This window comes from Orbicella franksi, chromosome 10 (assembly GCF_964199315.1).
Source record: "Orbicella franksi chromosome 10, jaOrbFran1.1, whole genome shotgun sequence".
In the NCBI taxonomy this organism is placed as follows: domain Eukaryota; kingdom Metazoa; phylum Cnidaria; class Anthozoa; order Scleractinia; family Merulinidae; genus Orbicella; species Orbicella franksi.
In genome coordinates, this window is record NC_138154.1 from 19,076,040 (window position 1) to 19,090,161 (window position 14,122).

At 39.2% G+C, this 14,122-nt stretch overlaps 2 protein-coding genes across 3 annotated transcripts; one reads left to right on the plus strand and one right to left on the minus strand.

The window, feature by feature from the left end:
* The first annotated feature begins 1,758 nt into the window (after positions 1-1,758).
* Positions 1,759-8,663, plus strand: LOC145499668 (BET1-like protein). 2 transcript variants are annotated; one of them, XM_081479196.1, is made up of 5 exons: positions 1,769-1,814; positions 2,997-3,053; positions 3,689-3,786; positions 4,464-4,520; positions 5,454-8,662. In XM_081479196.1, the coding sequence occupies exons 3-5, from the start codon at positions 3,691-3,693 to the stop codon at positions 5,622-5,624; spliced, it is 324 nt and encodes a 107-aa protein (XP_081335322.1). In that variant the 5' UTR covers positions 1,769-1,814; positions 2,997-3,053; positions 3,689-3,690; the 3' UTR covers positions 5,625-8,662. The 2 variants fall into 2 exon arrangements, with proteins under 2 accessions (XP_081335321.1, XP_081335322.1); XM_081479195.1 differs by lacking the exon at positions 2,997-3,053 and having other exon boundaries at positions 1,759-1,814; positions 5,454-8,663.
* A 19-nt stretch (positions 8,664-8,682) lies between these two features.
* LOC145499667 (uncharacterized) lies at positions 8,683-14,043 on the minus strand. Its single transcript, XM_081479194.1, has 4 exons — positions 11,932-14,043; positions 10,874-11,209; positions 10,310-10,447; positions 8,683-9,027 (listed from the first exon to the last, which is right to left on the minus strand). Exons 1-4 carry the CDS (start codon positions 12,949-12,951, stop codon positions 8,686-8,688), a joined length of 1,836 nt encoding a protein of 611 aa, XP_081335320.1. The 5' UTR covers positions 12,952-14,043; the 3' UTR covers positions 8,683-8,685.
* Between the last annotated feature and the right edge of the window lie 79 nt (positions 14,044-14,122).

A 14,122-nucleotide genomic window follows, 5' to 3' on the forward strand; every position in this document is an offset into this window, starting at 1 on the left:
GGCGAAGGAAAACCTCCAATGCTGTGGGGAAGCCTTCTGTGATGTTTCAATATCACTGAGTTATGCCTTGGGCGTAAGGCCTAACCTCGATCTTCTCATGCCACCATGCTAGTTATAAAGATGTGGATCGTCTCATTATCCAGGACGTGGAGGTGAGGTGACTGATGTACACGAGAATGTTGTTATTACCTTTCCGAACATGCCACGCCCGTAACGAAGGATGTAATTTCAAGACAAGACAAGACAAGATCAGAAGATATGGAGAAATGGCTGCACCTTCAGTTTCCCGAAGTCCTGTAGTCCAGACTCCTACAAAAATGAAACTCATTACAAGCGCAGAATTTTTCTGGAATCTTCAAATTCAATTCAAATATTGACAAGAACTCTTTCAACGAAAAGATGGAGTTCCGGGGGCATATGTGCTGTTGTTAAGATCTCTTGGGAGTCGAAACATAAAGTACTGATCGATTTTGAATTTTAAATTTATTGTTCTCCAAAGAAGAACCAGAAATATGGTTCACAAATTTGGGATTAGGAGGGGGGGTGAATAGGTTTTCGGGATGGATGAAAATTTGGGATCATGGAGGGGGACGAATAGGTCATCATGGAGGGGGATGAATAGGTTTTCGGATCGACGGATTTGGCCTTAGAGAGAGCGCGGATTGTGGATTTTTGCGGTAAATCGAGCGGATTCGCGGATTTTGAAAACACAGTGGATCGTGGATCAGCTGTGAATTTTGGCGCGGATTCCAGATTCTGCCTGTCTTGACGTTCGGATCTTAGGTCCTCAACGAAATTTGGACCATAGATCTTTCTTCATCCTTGGTCGGTATGTTAATGAGTCCATCCAAATTATTTCTTTTTTCCAACGAAGCTCATTTAAACAGTCATTGGAATTGTACTGTGTTAGAGTCATCAAGCAAGTTGCCTTCTTTACTATGTGTGCAAAATTAACAATGGCATTCACATTTATCAGTTTACCTTTGAACTTTTACACTTCTGTTTCCGGATGTGGTTGTGGTTTCGGATTTGAACAAAAATATTGGCGGATCGACGGATTTGGCGAAAAAAATGGCACGGATCGGTGGATTTGCATACCCCTATTGACCCACCTCTTTAAGCTTTACCCCCTTTTAAAAATCTTGAACACTGATCACCAAAAGAGCAACACAAAAGTAGTGTAGAGACCAAAAAACAAATGAAACACGATGGAGATTTGAAATAACTCGCGGAAGAAAAACACTTTTGAGTGTGAAACCCTTACGCATGATTTTGGCAACATGTCGGTTAAAAGCTGTCGAAGACGATGGATCGAAGTATACGGCCACCCTGTAGTGTACCAAATAGTCTTTAATTTGCGAGCACTTGCTCGACTGCAAACGCGAAAGATCATATCATCGCTTTGACAGCCATTTTGCTCACAATGTCGCCTTTCGAGAAAAACACCGGTCAGCAGAATTACAGCAAAAAAGTTACGACCTAACGACTGCTGACTGCCTGACCGAGCGAGTGATTTTTCCCCAAGTAACTGCTTTAACTCCCACTAGCTACTTTGTCACTCGTTAAAAAAGTTGAAGCTGCGTTGAACGGGTATTGTACTGTAAGTCTACTGTGGCCAACTGTGAAAGAGTGGGAAGATTTTACTTCCCCTTGCAATTGGGTGATTATGGACTAGACAATGCGGACTGCACGCCCAAAACACAACCTCGTTCCCAGGGTCCTCTCTCTCCCATGAAGTTCCTCAAATCAATGCTGGTCAGCGGGTGCTCGCTACCAACAAAACAAGATGGCGACTCGAGGTGGAAATAATCGAGGTACGTGTGATTAATTAGCTTATAATTACAGATTTAAATTCATGCTATTTGACTTTTGATGGCAGCGTATCACAAAAATGGAAGCTTCAAAATAGAAAATGTCACCTTTCGAATTGAAATTTGCGTGGTCTGACATTTCGAAAAAAGTTGTGACGTGGAACATGCACATACTAAAAGCTTAAAGTTACTGTACTGTATGTCGATGTATGGGTCTATGACTCTGAAGGTGACTCTCGCTCAGGTTGTCGAAACGTAAGTCACGAACAGCTGCTCTTTTCAGAACGACCAAACCATACGAACTATGATTGAGGTGCAGGAGTTCTTCATTTTTGGTGGTTCAGCTCCATTAAAGCAACCTGAGCTGGACTTGGGTAAAAAAAAAGTTGGCTCTTATTCGAGAATTTGACTATAATAAACATTTATCTGGGCCAGTTTTGTGTTTCCTGATATAAGGCCATCCCTTTTTCTTTTCTTTTTTCATTTATTGTCAAATGCATTTTCTGATTGAGTAGTTCCAGAAAATATCCATACCTCCCCCACAGAAGGAAATTTTTCAAAGTCCCCCCCTCCCTGCCCGCCCCTCTGGAAATTCTGATTGAGCTTCATATATTTCTTTAAATTTTCTGGTCTTGGAGAACCCCCCATCCCCCAGGAAATTCCAATCCCTTCTGTTGGGGGAGTATGGATATTTTCTGGAACTGAACATTTTGAGTGGGTCGGTCGGAAAAAAAATAAAAAAATAAAATGGGAAAAGGAGTGTGGAGCTAGGAGGCCAGGTACAACATGGCCTGGTCAACATGGCAGCAATGGAGGAAGGAAAAATCAATGTCATTGTGAAAATGAAACGAGAACAGGGAAAAAGCTAAAAATCTGTAAGGCAAAAAATTGCTTATGTTTCAGATTAAAGTGGCAGTTGTTTGAAATAATGTGTCATTGCTTTCATTGCCTTCTGTGTAACTTTTTTTTTTTTTTTTTGAAAACGTGAAAATCTGGGTCGGTCGGACGACGCGAAACAGAGAAAAAAAAGGGGGATTGCCTAAGTCTTAAAACCAGGTTCTGTAGTGGCTCATCAAGTTGATATTTAACTACTGGTGGCTAACTTTCTTTTATGAAGTGAATCTCTAGAACAAGTAAAGCATTAATTTTGTTATTTTCTCTTTATAAAATGCTTTTCCATTTCAGGCTACTCCCAACAATTTTGTTAGGTTGTCTGAGAATTTGTTGGTGCCCATTATTCAGGTACATGCACAGGGGTGATTAGGCAGGTATAGAGCATTGTTCCAGGGTGCATTCTGCACAATTTCATGTGGAAGACACACCAAGGCTTTTTAAATTCCATGCCACACGCCTAGCAAGTGGCCATGCAAAGTCCTGAGTAGAAGAATGCTATAAAAATGCCATCCCCACATGGATGTGAAAATTTGGACTCAAATCAGGGACGTAGTGGAGTACAGATGGACTGCAAACTTTATCAAGTGGAGAAGGCACTAGCCACTAAGGGGGTTTGTGGGCATGTTCCCCCAGGAAATTATTTTTTATGGGGGGGCTTGAATATGCCATCTCCCATGTTTACCTGCAAACAATTTCATAAATTGAAACATGGAAAAACGCTGAGTGTACACACTGTTATACACCAATTACTCCAATTGCATGCTGGTACACCTACATAGAATGTACCCTGGACCTTGTTTTCGCACCTGTAAGAATGTGAGGCAAAAATGTTAGTCTTGATTTCCACCATTCTGGTATGAAAGCTGCTGACCACAACATTGACAGTGAAAATGAACTCAAGAAACTAAAATTCCATTCAGTCTTGTTTATTATTGTTTCAAAATTCATTTGATAATAAATTATTTTTTCTTACATGCACACAGGCATGGGTTCAAGGACCACATCAACAGATGAAATGTTGGAGACTGAAAACAATCGGATGGTGGATGATTTGGCAGCTAAAGTTTCACGTTTAAAAGGGGTAAGAGGACACAAACCTTTCCCAAAGAATTGTTGTTTATCTCAGTAGCCAAAGTGTCCTGAATGTCCTAAGTCTACCCTTGTGTCTGTTTCCATAACAGTGCTGTTTTGACTGTTATGACATGGTCTTGTTAAATCCATGTCCACTTTCCCCTTTGGAAGCTGTAGGAAGGGTGGTGGTGTTTCATCTGACCCAACACATGTATCTCCTGCAGACCAGTATGGCATCAATAAAGCTATTCCATGAAGCTCTGGTCTGCATGGTGCAGGGGTTTGTAAGAGGTACATGGATGCAAGTCTCAGTGCCACAGCAAGGCACATCATATAAATGGTGAAGTCTGCATACAAGCCAAGGGGCCCATCAAGCTGACACTTACCTCCACTTTCAGTAGCATGAAGTAACTTGGAGTATCTCTAGTCCCTTGGATGGAATACTTGTCAATTATAGGATTACCCCCAGCATTAAATTCACCAGTACCCATTTATACACCTGGGTGGAGGGAGGTACTGTGAGAGCCCGAGAATTTAACACAATTTCCCAGCCAGGGGTCGAACCCAGACAGCGACATCAGGAGTTGAGCGCACTAACCATGAGGCCAGCGTGCCTCCACAACCAGACAAAGCAAATAATCAATATTAGCTCAGTAAATTAATTAGTCCATGTTGTTTTCTTGTCAGATTGCTATCGACATTGAGAATGAAAGCAAGCAACAAAACAAATACCTTGATGGAATGGTAAGCCAATACTAACTCAATTTACATAATTGTAAACATGTAGATTGTAGCATTAGGCTTGATGGTTTCACTTTGAAATGTTAAACAATAGCTTTACTGTACATAGTAAACCTCTATGCTTTCCTTTTTGTTATCCGACATTTGAGGGTACCCTGCCTCTGATATTATTGTTTTGGCACAAGTTTGAAGAGGGATTTCAATCTGGGGTACTTCAGGAATCTGTTCATGAATTGATGTGAACCTTTAGTGCATTTGCAGTGCAACATCTGGTTGCCCCTTTTTTAATGTTACATTGGTAATCTTGTTGAAATGCAGGTTGAAGACATTAAATTTCTGGTGTGTTTCTTTGTTCTACTTACGTTTTTTGTTTTGTCTTTTGTTTTGTTTTTGTTTATTTGTGGAGGTGGGAGGTTGAGTGACTTTGAAGTGTCAGTTTATCAGTTCATTAAAACACTCTTTTACACTTTTTAAATTCTATCATTTAATTATAACAAGCTCTAATTGTCAGGCATCATTAGTAAATTGTAAACTCCAAGTAAGCTAAGTTTATGAGTAGATTATTTTTTTCCTTAAGATGGATCAAATAAACAGTTATCACCTGACATCATTTGTGTAGTTGTGGGGGTATGAGTTTGCATGTACAACTGGGGTCAAAAGGTGCATAAGGGCTTGAATCAAGAATGATTTAAGTTTAGTTGAAACTGACATTTGGGAAGACCACCAGAGTTTTTAATTACAGTCATGTACGCATGTACATGGCGGTATCCCTAACATGACACAACTGGGAGAATTGCCACTCCTCTTCCCTTTGACCTGACCCCATATTATAAGAGGTGACCATGAACACTGTTTTAGGTCACCATTACAGTTCAAGTCATACATGTACATGTGAAAAGAATTCACTTCTGACAGTACTATTCTTGCTGTTCTCAGGGAGATGACTTTGGCAGTTCATCTGGTTTGTTGAGTGGCAGTGCTGCACGACTGTCACAAATGATTTCATCCGGACGATCAAACAGAAAATTAATGTGCTACCTAATAGCAGGACTTGTGGGATTCTTCTTCATTGGATATTATGCACTCAGCAAGGTCATTGTCAGATAGTCAAAAGCACCAGCAAGCAAAAATAATTATATCTTTTTATTTTACGAGTACAAACAGGTGTCATTGCACTGTAGATTAAACATGGGACCCAGATGTGTTGAACAAATGCAAATAAATGCATACATGTATGTGCTCTTGTGTCAATGGGAGTGACAGTATTGTCGAGGCCTGAAACGTTACTGAGAAGAAAGACATTTTTGGCAGATTGTCACCCCAGGAAGAACTGTACATTAAGTCACTTCAACATCATGCCTAGCTTTGCTTTAGATTTCTTGTAATGGTAATCACTAGATGTACTCAATAACAGTGCAATCCAGTGTCTGCCCAGACAAGTAGATTTTCCCACAGTTAAGGAACTTCTCATTCTCACTTACCCAGCAAGTCATCTGCCAACACAAAAAAAAGTAAACTAAGATTTGCTTGGGGCGAGCAAAATCTGAGAACTGCTTGTCCAAAGGGCTGGAATTCAAGTTTTTCTCGAGCCCTGGGTATGTGCAGTATTTAATATGTTACAAGTATGATGAATCAACGTTAATTAGAGACTTTGAAGGAAAGCAAAGGAAATGGAAAGCTTCTTCCTTGTTGGTCAGCATAGCTTTAAGACTTGTAATCAAAATGGATGAAGCTTCTGGTTAAAACTTTATTCTCCGAATCAAATTTCAGAGTTCAACAAAATGCAATTGTAACCTTTGTTCAGTTGAGCTGAAAAAATTCAAACTGCTATGAATTACGGACAGGAATAATGATCTTACTTTTGAAAGCAAATTGCTTTTAACCTGTTTACTTTTTGACTGTAGAAGACTTACACAGAAATCCTTTGCTATCCAACAATAGTCTTGCTTTGCTGTTCGTGATTACCATAGTGTTAATTACCTCACTAAAAATTATTTAAAATTATCCTAGTTGAAATTTAAAGATTGTAAGTTAGTAAGTTATTTATTTTAGAGGTGCTTTGAGAAGGAACCCAAGTGAAATGTATAGAATTAATTAATGAAAACAACAGTTGAAAGAAATTTACGGAAAACAAACATTTGAACTCTTGAGAGAATTTAAGCGTAGTTTAAGATGGCAGGGGTTTGAAATACAGTACCTAAATTAGCATATTCAAGCCAAGAAAATGATTTGAATTCAAGATAGCGGGGAGTTGAGATACTAAGGTGTAACTGTACTAGTTTTGTGCAAAGAAAGTTAGATACAGTGGAAGCCCGATTTCTCAAACCCTCATTTTTTGAACCTCTTGATAACTCGAACCAAAAGTCATTTCCCCTCCGCAGTCGAACACTGTAATTTTACCCCCGATTTCTCAAACTCTGCGATTTTTCGAACCAGTTTTCTTTTCCCTTGGGGGTTCAAAAAAAAAAAAAATCAGGATTCCACTGTAGATAAGACCAACAAACACATGTGATCTATTCTTTAATATTAACATTTTATTGAATATTTCTTCATAATTATAAAAAAAAGGCAGTACATGAATAGCAGTACATAAAAATAGCAGTACATGAATGTTTATGAAAACGTTTTACTTGTACATATACATATACTTTCATGTTATTTTATGAAGTTAATTACCAATAAGAAATGGTTAATATTAATACCATTAGGAAACACCCTTTAAGGAGGTATACTTTAAAAGCCATATGTCTGTAAACATGTGTTGTTGATGAGAAAATGAAATTGGGAGAGGAGAATTTACATTTTGATGACCAATATAAACTAGAACTTTTACTTCCATTTTCTTGCGAAAACACCCACTCAGGCTTGTCAGTGCCCACAGCATTTCTTGTTCTCCCAAACTTCCTGTCATGTTTCTATAACTAAACATAAACTTTGAAAATGTATGGACTTTATCAAATATTATACAGTCATGCCAATAAATAAACCTTACACCTGAGGTGCACGTTACTGTTAGTTTAGAAGACAAATGTCTGTTAAACAAAAACTGTTGTAAAACCGCCTTGGAAATTAAATGCACAGAATCATACTGCTTGTTGAGTGTTTTACTTTTACAAGTGAATATATGAAAGAACATATATTTGATCTGCGGAGAAAGATATGAAGACATGATTGATCATCACAGTGATACACACAACTAGAGCAGTTGTGAAATTAAAGCCTGAATAAAATTAAGGCCTGAACGGGATTCCAACCCAAGACCTCTGCAATACTGGTGCAGTGCACTACTAACTGAGCTCTCAAGCCAACTAGGAGCTGGTCACATTGTGAGTTCATAATATATACCCATAGATGGTGAATACATGTACAAGAGAATGTATGAAAGACAATGTATTTGAACTGCAGAGAATGATAGGAAGATATGATTGATCATCGCGGTTATACATGCAACTAAAGCAGTTGTGAAATTAAAGCCTTAAAAAGCTTTCATATCTTTCTCCGCAGTTCAAATATATGGTCTTTCATACATTCATTTGTACATATATTCTTCACCAACGAACTCGCAATGTGTACTAATTTTTTCCAGGCTTTAATTTCACAACTGCTTTAGTTGCATGCATAACTGCAGTGATCAATCATATCTTTGTGTTTTATTTTTACTGTACATCAAAATAAATTATGTTATCTACAACACCTAGCTACAGTCAGATATCTGGGAACCTTTCCAGTCACCACAAGCCAATCATAAATATTTTTAGTTAACCCCCATGAAGTTATACCGTTAGATACCAGTACTACAAGTTATCTAATTCAAGAGACACAACATGAAATTATTTTGTTTGGATATGCAGTGGACTAAGGGATAACTCATAATTTTTGGACCCAGGATAGAGCTGGCAGAGTTCAAACGCTGGCTTGGTCAGATCATCACTGGTGAAAGCTCTGGCCAGGTCACTGTGTTTTGTTCTTGGGCATGTCAAACAATTTCAGCAACAATTGCTCCAGGAGAGAAAATTGACCCGACAACTTATAAACTGGAGATAATTCGCTTGCCAACGATTACAGTGTTCTTCCAAAGTTTCAGTCCCTGTGGTGAACATACAGTAGCTGTAGCTGTACCACTTAAGAGAATCAAACTACTAGACAGGGCATGCATTTGCTACAACCCTTATAAAGCATACATCTTTGTACACAGACGAGCCCCAGAGTATCTCAGCTGCAATGACGCAAGCCCAGGTATGTTCTCTTCCAACTGATCAACAGCATGTGTTGTAATTTGACTGCACATGCTCAGATCTAGGTGTGTAAGATTGCGGCTGTGTTTTGCAAGGTCCAGAATACTCTTATCAGTAATGTTATCACACTTGGATGCATCCAGTGCCACCAGCCGCTGAAGATGAATTGCAACTAAGGACACACCCATGTCTGTCACTGAGGTACATCCACTGAACGTGAGATGCTCTAGGGTGTGAAGATTCTCAGCCACATCAGCCAGCCCACCATCGGTAACCTGCAACAACAAAAATTTAAGATCAACTTACTAGGCACCATCATGAAAAACTTAGTCCATATTTCAGCAAGGTACAGTAATGGTTAAGTCTGTATGTGAACCAAGCAGCCCATCAGGCTGGCAATTATCTCCAGTTTCTATTTAGCATAATTCGACCAGGGGTATTTCTACTCACCTCTGGATGGGATGTGAGTCCATCACAGGGTTACCCCCCATGACTCCCCCCTCCCTCAACAGTATTGAATTCACCAGTTCTCATTTACACACCAGACAGTCAGAGAGTAAAGTGTTTTGCCCAAGAACGAACACAACAAAATGTCCCTGACCAGGACTCGAACAGGGCCACTTGATCTGGAGTCGAGTGAACTGACTATGAGGGCTCCACACCTCCCACTTAGTCTATACTTGAGGGGAAAAATTTTTTCTTTTAAGGCATCATCTGTTTGTCTGTTTGTTAGAAGTTCCATGAAGGTGCATATATATAAGGTGTTTAGGGAGGAGGGGGAAGGAAGATATACTGGGTGGTTGGGGAGGGAATTCTACAAGGGATTTTCAAAAATCTCTAGGAACTAAACATGGTGGGAGGGGGGGGGGGGTGACTGTTCTTAATGAGTGTTTGTTGAGTTAAAAATATAGCTCTAGATGTTTTCAAGAACTAATACGGAAAGCCTTGCAATCAAGGGCGTCTGTTTAGCAGAAGGTGGTGTGGGGAAAGTTTTCCCAAGGGTTTCAGTTTGACTGATGTTCTATAGAGGCAAGGGGAAGTGAGTTCTCCCAAGTATATCTGGTATAAGGGTGGAGACATTTTTTAGGTATGTGTAGTTAGCATACTATTCGTGACAGTCCCTTTCACCCTCGCTGAACAAGATATGGAGAAATGCGACGGCGCTTGAGTGAGTTGGAATTGTAAAAGGATAGGGAAAGGGAGGGACAGGAAATGAGAAGTGTGGTAGCATGGAGAAGCAAGTGAGAAAGCAGACAACATGTTGTGGCTGCTAACACCCGCAGGATTCTTACGCAAACTGGACTGAAATGAGATGCAGAGCTCTTATTTATGCTCGCTTGATAAGGGACTGGTGTGAATAGTTAACAATGTACATGTAGGTCATGCTCTATGGAAGTTATAAATTAAACTAAAATTATACAAAAAATGTTGTTGTTTTTTAATTCCTTTTGTCTGAACTTGCTATACTTTCCTAGTTTTTTTAATGCATGGGAAAAAAGCTTGGAACTTGAAGTTCTAACAGTCCTAAAATAAGTAAAGAAAAAAAAAAAAACAAACCTGTGTGCACATGTTGATGTTCAGTGATGTTAAGTTCCTCAGCTGACAAATCTTCTTAAGTCCCTCATCTGTGATACATGTGCAGTGACTAACGTCTAAAATTTTCAGCTTTTCCAAGTTTTTTATTCCTTTAGGAACCTGAAGGAAAAAAAGGATTTTGTTAGAGTAAGATAAGAAAAATACAAAATGATGGGTACACGTTGAGTACAAAATATCACAAAGACCTGAGACTTGGAGAAGCTGGTTATTTATTAATCTTTTACAACATAATTTTCAAACTCTTGACTTTGTTTTCTCATTGGTTGTGATAATGGAAACAAGCAATTACTTTACCACCACCCATGCATAATTATCTGTTGTGCTGCCTGCAGACCAAAAGCTTTTCTTCAATAAAGCCACAAGATTAAAGTTATCCACATCCAGTTTCTCCAATAATATACACAAAGTCCTACTAACGGTAATTTTACTACCTATTGCTATGTGTGTATTGCAGACCTGTGACGCTAGATAATCATTATCATTATCTTTACATCTGAGGAAATAACAAAATGTATATACATGTACCTGATTTACATTAATGTTTACATCATTCTTGAATTTCTCTGCATGGGAACACTTTTCCTTGTTGTGGCAGACATGAGCAAGATTTTGTTCAGACTGAACAAACCCAATCAAACCATTGTCAGTGATGTTGACACACCAGCTGAGCCGCAGTGAGTGCAGGTTAACAAGCGAGCCAGTAATGGCAGACAATCCAATGTCAGTTACATGAAGGCAAGAGCTGAGGTCAAGTTCTTGAAGGTTGAATAGGACTCTGGAAATCTGTGATACTAGTTCATCAGACAAAGAACTGCAGCCATTTAGCACGAGGGTTTTTAAAGGAATGTTGTGATTTTTCCCCTGTAAAACAACAAGACAGGACAGGAAAAATAAAACAGAGACCTTAACTTTTGCTATACATGTACTTGCCAGGTGTTATAAATTGAAACAAAATGGTCCCCATCTTTTACCTACATTGGTTAAGGAAGTACTGCCAGGAATATATCTGTACCAACAGCTACCATTTGTCTATGCTGTAGTCTTTTTTTTTTTTCTCTTTCAGTAATTTTTGCTTTCAGCAACTGGTATATGTGGTTTGTTTTCTTTGAGTTAGTATGTCTTTCACTGTGTATTTTTAAAATGTAGTTTGAGATTATTCCAACTCAAAGCATAAGGACAAACAATATAAGCTGACAAACTCCCCAAAGAGGAGCAAAACTGACATCAAAATTCTTGCTAATCCTGGGTTAGTTTAATCAGCCTTTGAGCAACCCGACCCAGAGTGATGGGGGCTTCAAACAAAAAAAGTACTGTGGAAGGGGGTGGATAATTTTCTGGAAGAACATATTTGGAATGGACCCTTAGATTGTGAAATAAAGTCCCCATTGTTGTATAATCCAGAAAAATTATATCAAAACCCCCTCCCATGGCAGTTTTCTTGGATTGTGCCCTCTGACTCAGCTCTACCTCTGTGGACTTTTTACTTTCCTTTAAAAAGTTTGGATTTGAGACTCCCATCACTCTTGGGATTTCCAGTGATCTTCCTTGTGGTTTTATGGCTATTTTCTGCAACTCCACATTACCTGTGTCCAGCATAAGAACTGAGCAAGACCAGTGTTTGATAGCTGGTAACAGGAATACAAATTTAATGAGTGCAAGTTGATTAATAGGGCCTTCACACTTGATAATGCTCCATCTGTTAGTTGTCTACAGCTGTTCAAGTCTAGTACTCTTAAACGTTGCATATGTTTACCAATGCAGATCAGTGTTGCATTCGTAACCTCGACACACGCCAGTTTAAGGACTTCCAGCCAGTTCTGGCATTTGATGAGTGCCACTACCCCATTATCTGTTAGATGCTTGCAAGCTGTTAAATTAATTCCTTGAAGTTTTAATTCTGGTATCTGAGAGAATTTTAGCATCATTTCATCTGTCATGTCAGATCGACTTATGTCAAGGTATTTTAAAGATGGCAACTTCTTCGCCATCTTCTCCCATGTGGAAATGCTGATGCCCTTGCAGCCAGAAATACTGAGATGCACTATAAAGGGCAACATATCTGCGATTTTTGATACCAAGACATCTGATACGTCTTTACAAGCATTTAAATCCATGACAGTTAGGTGCTTCCAGGCATTTGCACAGTTGTCAAGCCAGGCAGCATTCTTTGCCACTTCAAGCTGTCTGCAACGGCTTAAATCCAAACGTAACAAATTAGGACAATAGGTGCTCAGTACTTCAAGTAACGCGTTATTAACACATCGACAGCCTTGAAGCGACAGAGCTTTCAGATTTGATCCAAGTTGCTTGCACACTTGAAGAATTTGAGCGGCCGTTGACATGTGTTTGAATCTCAAATACTGGATACAGCGTCTCTCAAGACTATCGACCAACAAATGGGAGAATCTTTCTCTTCTTGTTCCCAGGCTAACAGACACATTTCTCCACAAGATCGGATCTTGTGATGCTTTCGACCACTGATAACACACAAGTGATGCACACTTCAGGTCCGACGCTGGAAGAAATCTGAAAATGTATGACACAATTTCCAAGGGTAGAGCCAAAATAATCAGTTTTCTACTCTCTGTGGTACTTATAGGCATGACAATTTGCAAAATATTTCAATCCCAGTTGACGTAATAATGTAATTCGTCCAACACTACGCAATAAATTCAATTCACTGTTTATGCTATGCAGGCTGAGGCGGCCGATTTCGACACATTCCGAGCTTGTAAATTCATTTAAACCAAAGTGTCATCTCCAGATGTATAGCTAGTTAGTTTCTGTACTCATAAGCGTGTGTGGGATTCCATGGAGAGCGACACTTCTTCATCTCTGATGGCTGCATAAAACGTAAACATTTGTCGTGTAGGCGATCCAGCCGCCATTTTTTTCCATGGTGTAAACCGCTGTCCAGTACCACCGGTGATCGGAGTTCCAAGGGGGCGTCCACCATTTTAGCCAAGAAATTTAATAAACGGCACGCAATACATGCAGAGGCGATGACGTTTAAAAATTGTTCCTAGAAGATTGCAACATGAGCAGACAAACTGATTCTTAAACTTTTGGGTTAGAAATTTTAGGGGTTTACATTTAGGGTAGTCCATTGGTGGTTCATTCAAGTAGTTCATGTACCAGGTCCATCTTGTTAGTCCATGTGCTAGGGGTCAGCGAAATGTACCAACCCAAATAAAAAACACTCCGCTGAAAAGTTCCTCTCTCTGAAATCAACACCTTATTATCTTTAAAGATATCTGGCAAAGCTAATTACCTCATCGGAAATTAATTTGTTGTTTTAACCACATACTTGTCCAAGAGAAAATCATTTTCTCTTGACTTGTCACATCGCGTGTGCGACCCGCTTGTTTATCTAAAATTGTATGTATCGAAGATATTTTATTATGAGTTTGCCCGTGAGCGCAAATTTATCCGACACCATATAAACCAAAATCCACCCCCAAATCTTCGCTTAAAAGCTGAAATTATAAGCACTCCGCTGATCCTACAAACAGCAAAGGAAAGACGCAAAGTACAAGTTTCTCTCTCTGAAATCCACACCTTATTATTATCCTTTAAGATATTTGGCAACGCTAATTACCTCACAGAAAATTAATTTGTTGTTAACCGTATACTTGTCATCAATAAACATTCGTAATGTCTTTACCCTGACAAAACGATTATCCGAATCAACAAATTTTTAGAAACGGATTTCACTAAAAAAGTTAACGTTAAAAAGCAACGACGTTTCGACCGCTCGAAGGACGCGTATGTCAT

What these genes read in the sequence shown, in the direction of transcription:
- LOC145499668 (XM_081479195.1), top strand. Translation starts at nt 1,787, where the DNA reads ATGGCGACTCGAGGTGGAAATAATCGAG. An exon ending in TCGAGGTGGAAATAATCGAG is followed by an intron (nt 1,815 to 3,688) that starts GTACGTGTGATT and finishes ACATGCACACAG; the next exon opens with GCATGGGTTCAAGGACCACA. An exon ending in ACAAATACCTTGATGGAATG is followed by an intron (nt 4,521 to 5,453) that starts GTAAGCCAATAC and finishes TGCTGTTCTCAG; the next exon opens with GGAGATGACTTTGGCAGTTC.
- LOC145499667 (XM_081479194.1), bottom strand. Translation starts at nt 12,951, where the DNA reads ATGCCTATAAGTACCACAGAGAGTAGAAAACTGATTATTTTGGCTCTA. An exon ending in AGTTCTTATGCTGGACACAG is followed by an intron (nt 11,210 to 11,931) that starts GTAATGTGGAGT and finishes GTTGTTTTACAG; the next exon opens with GGGAAAAATCACAACATTCC. An exon ending in ACATCAACATGTGCACACAG is followed by an intron (nt 9,028 to 10,309) that starts GTTTGTTTTTTT and finishes TTGTTGTTGCAG; the next exon opens with GTTACCGATGGTGGGCTGGC.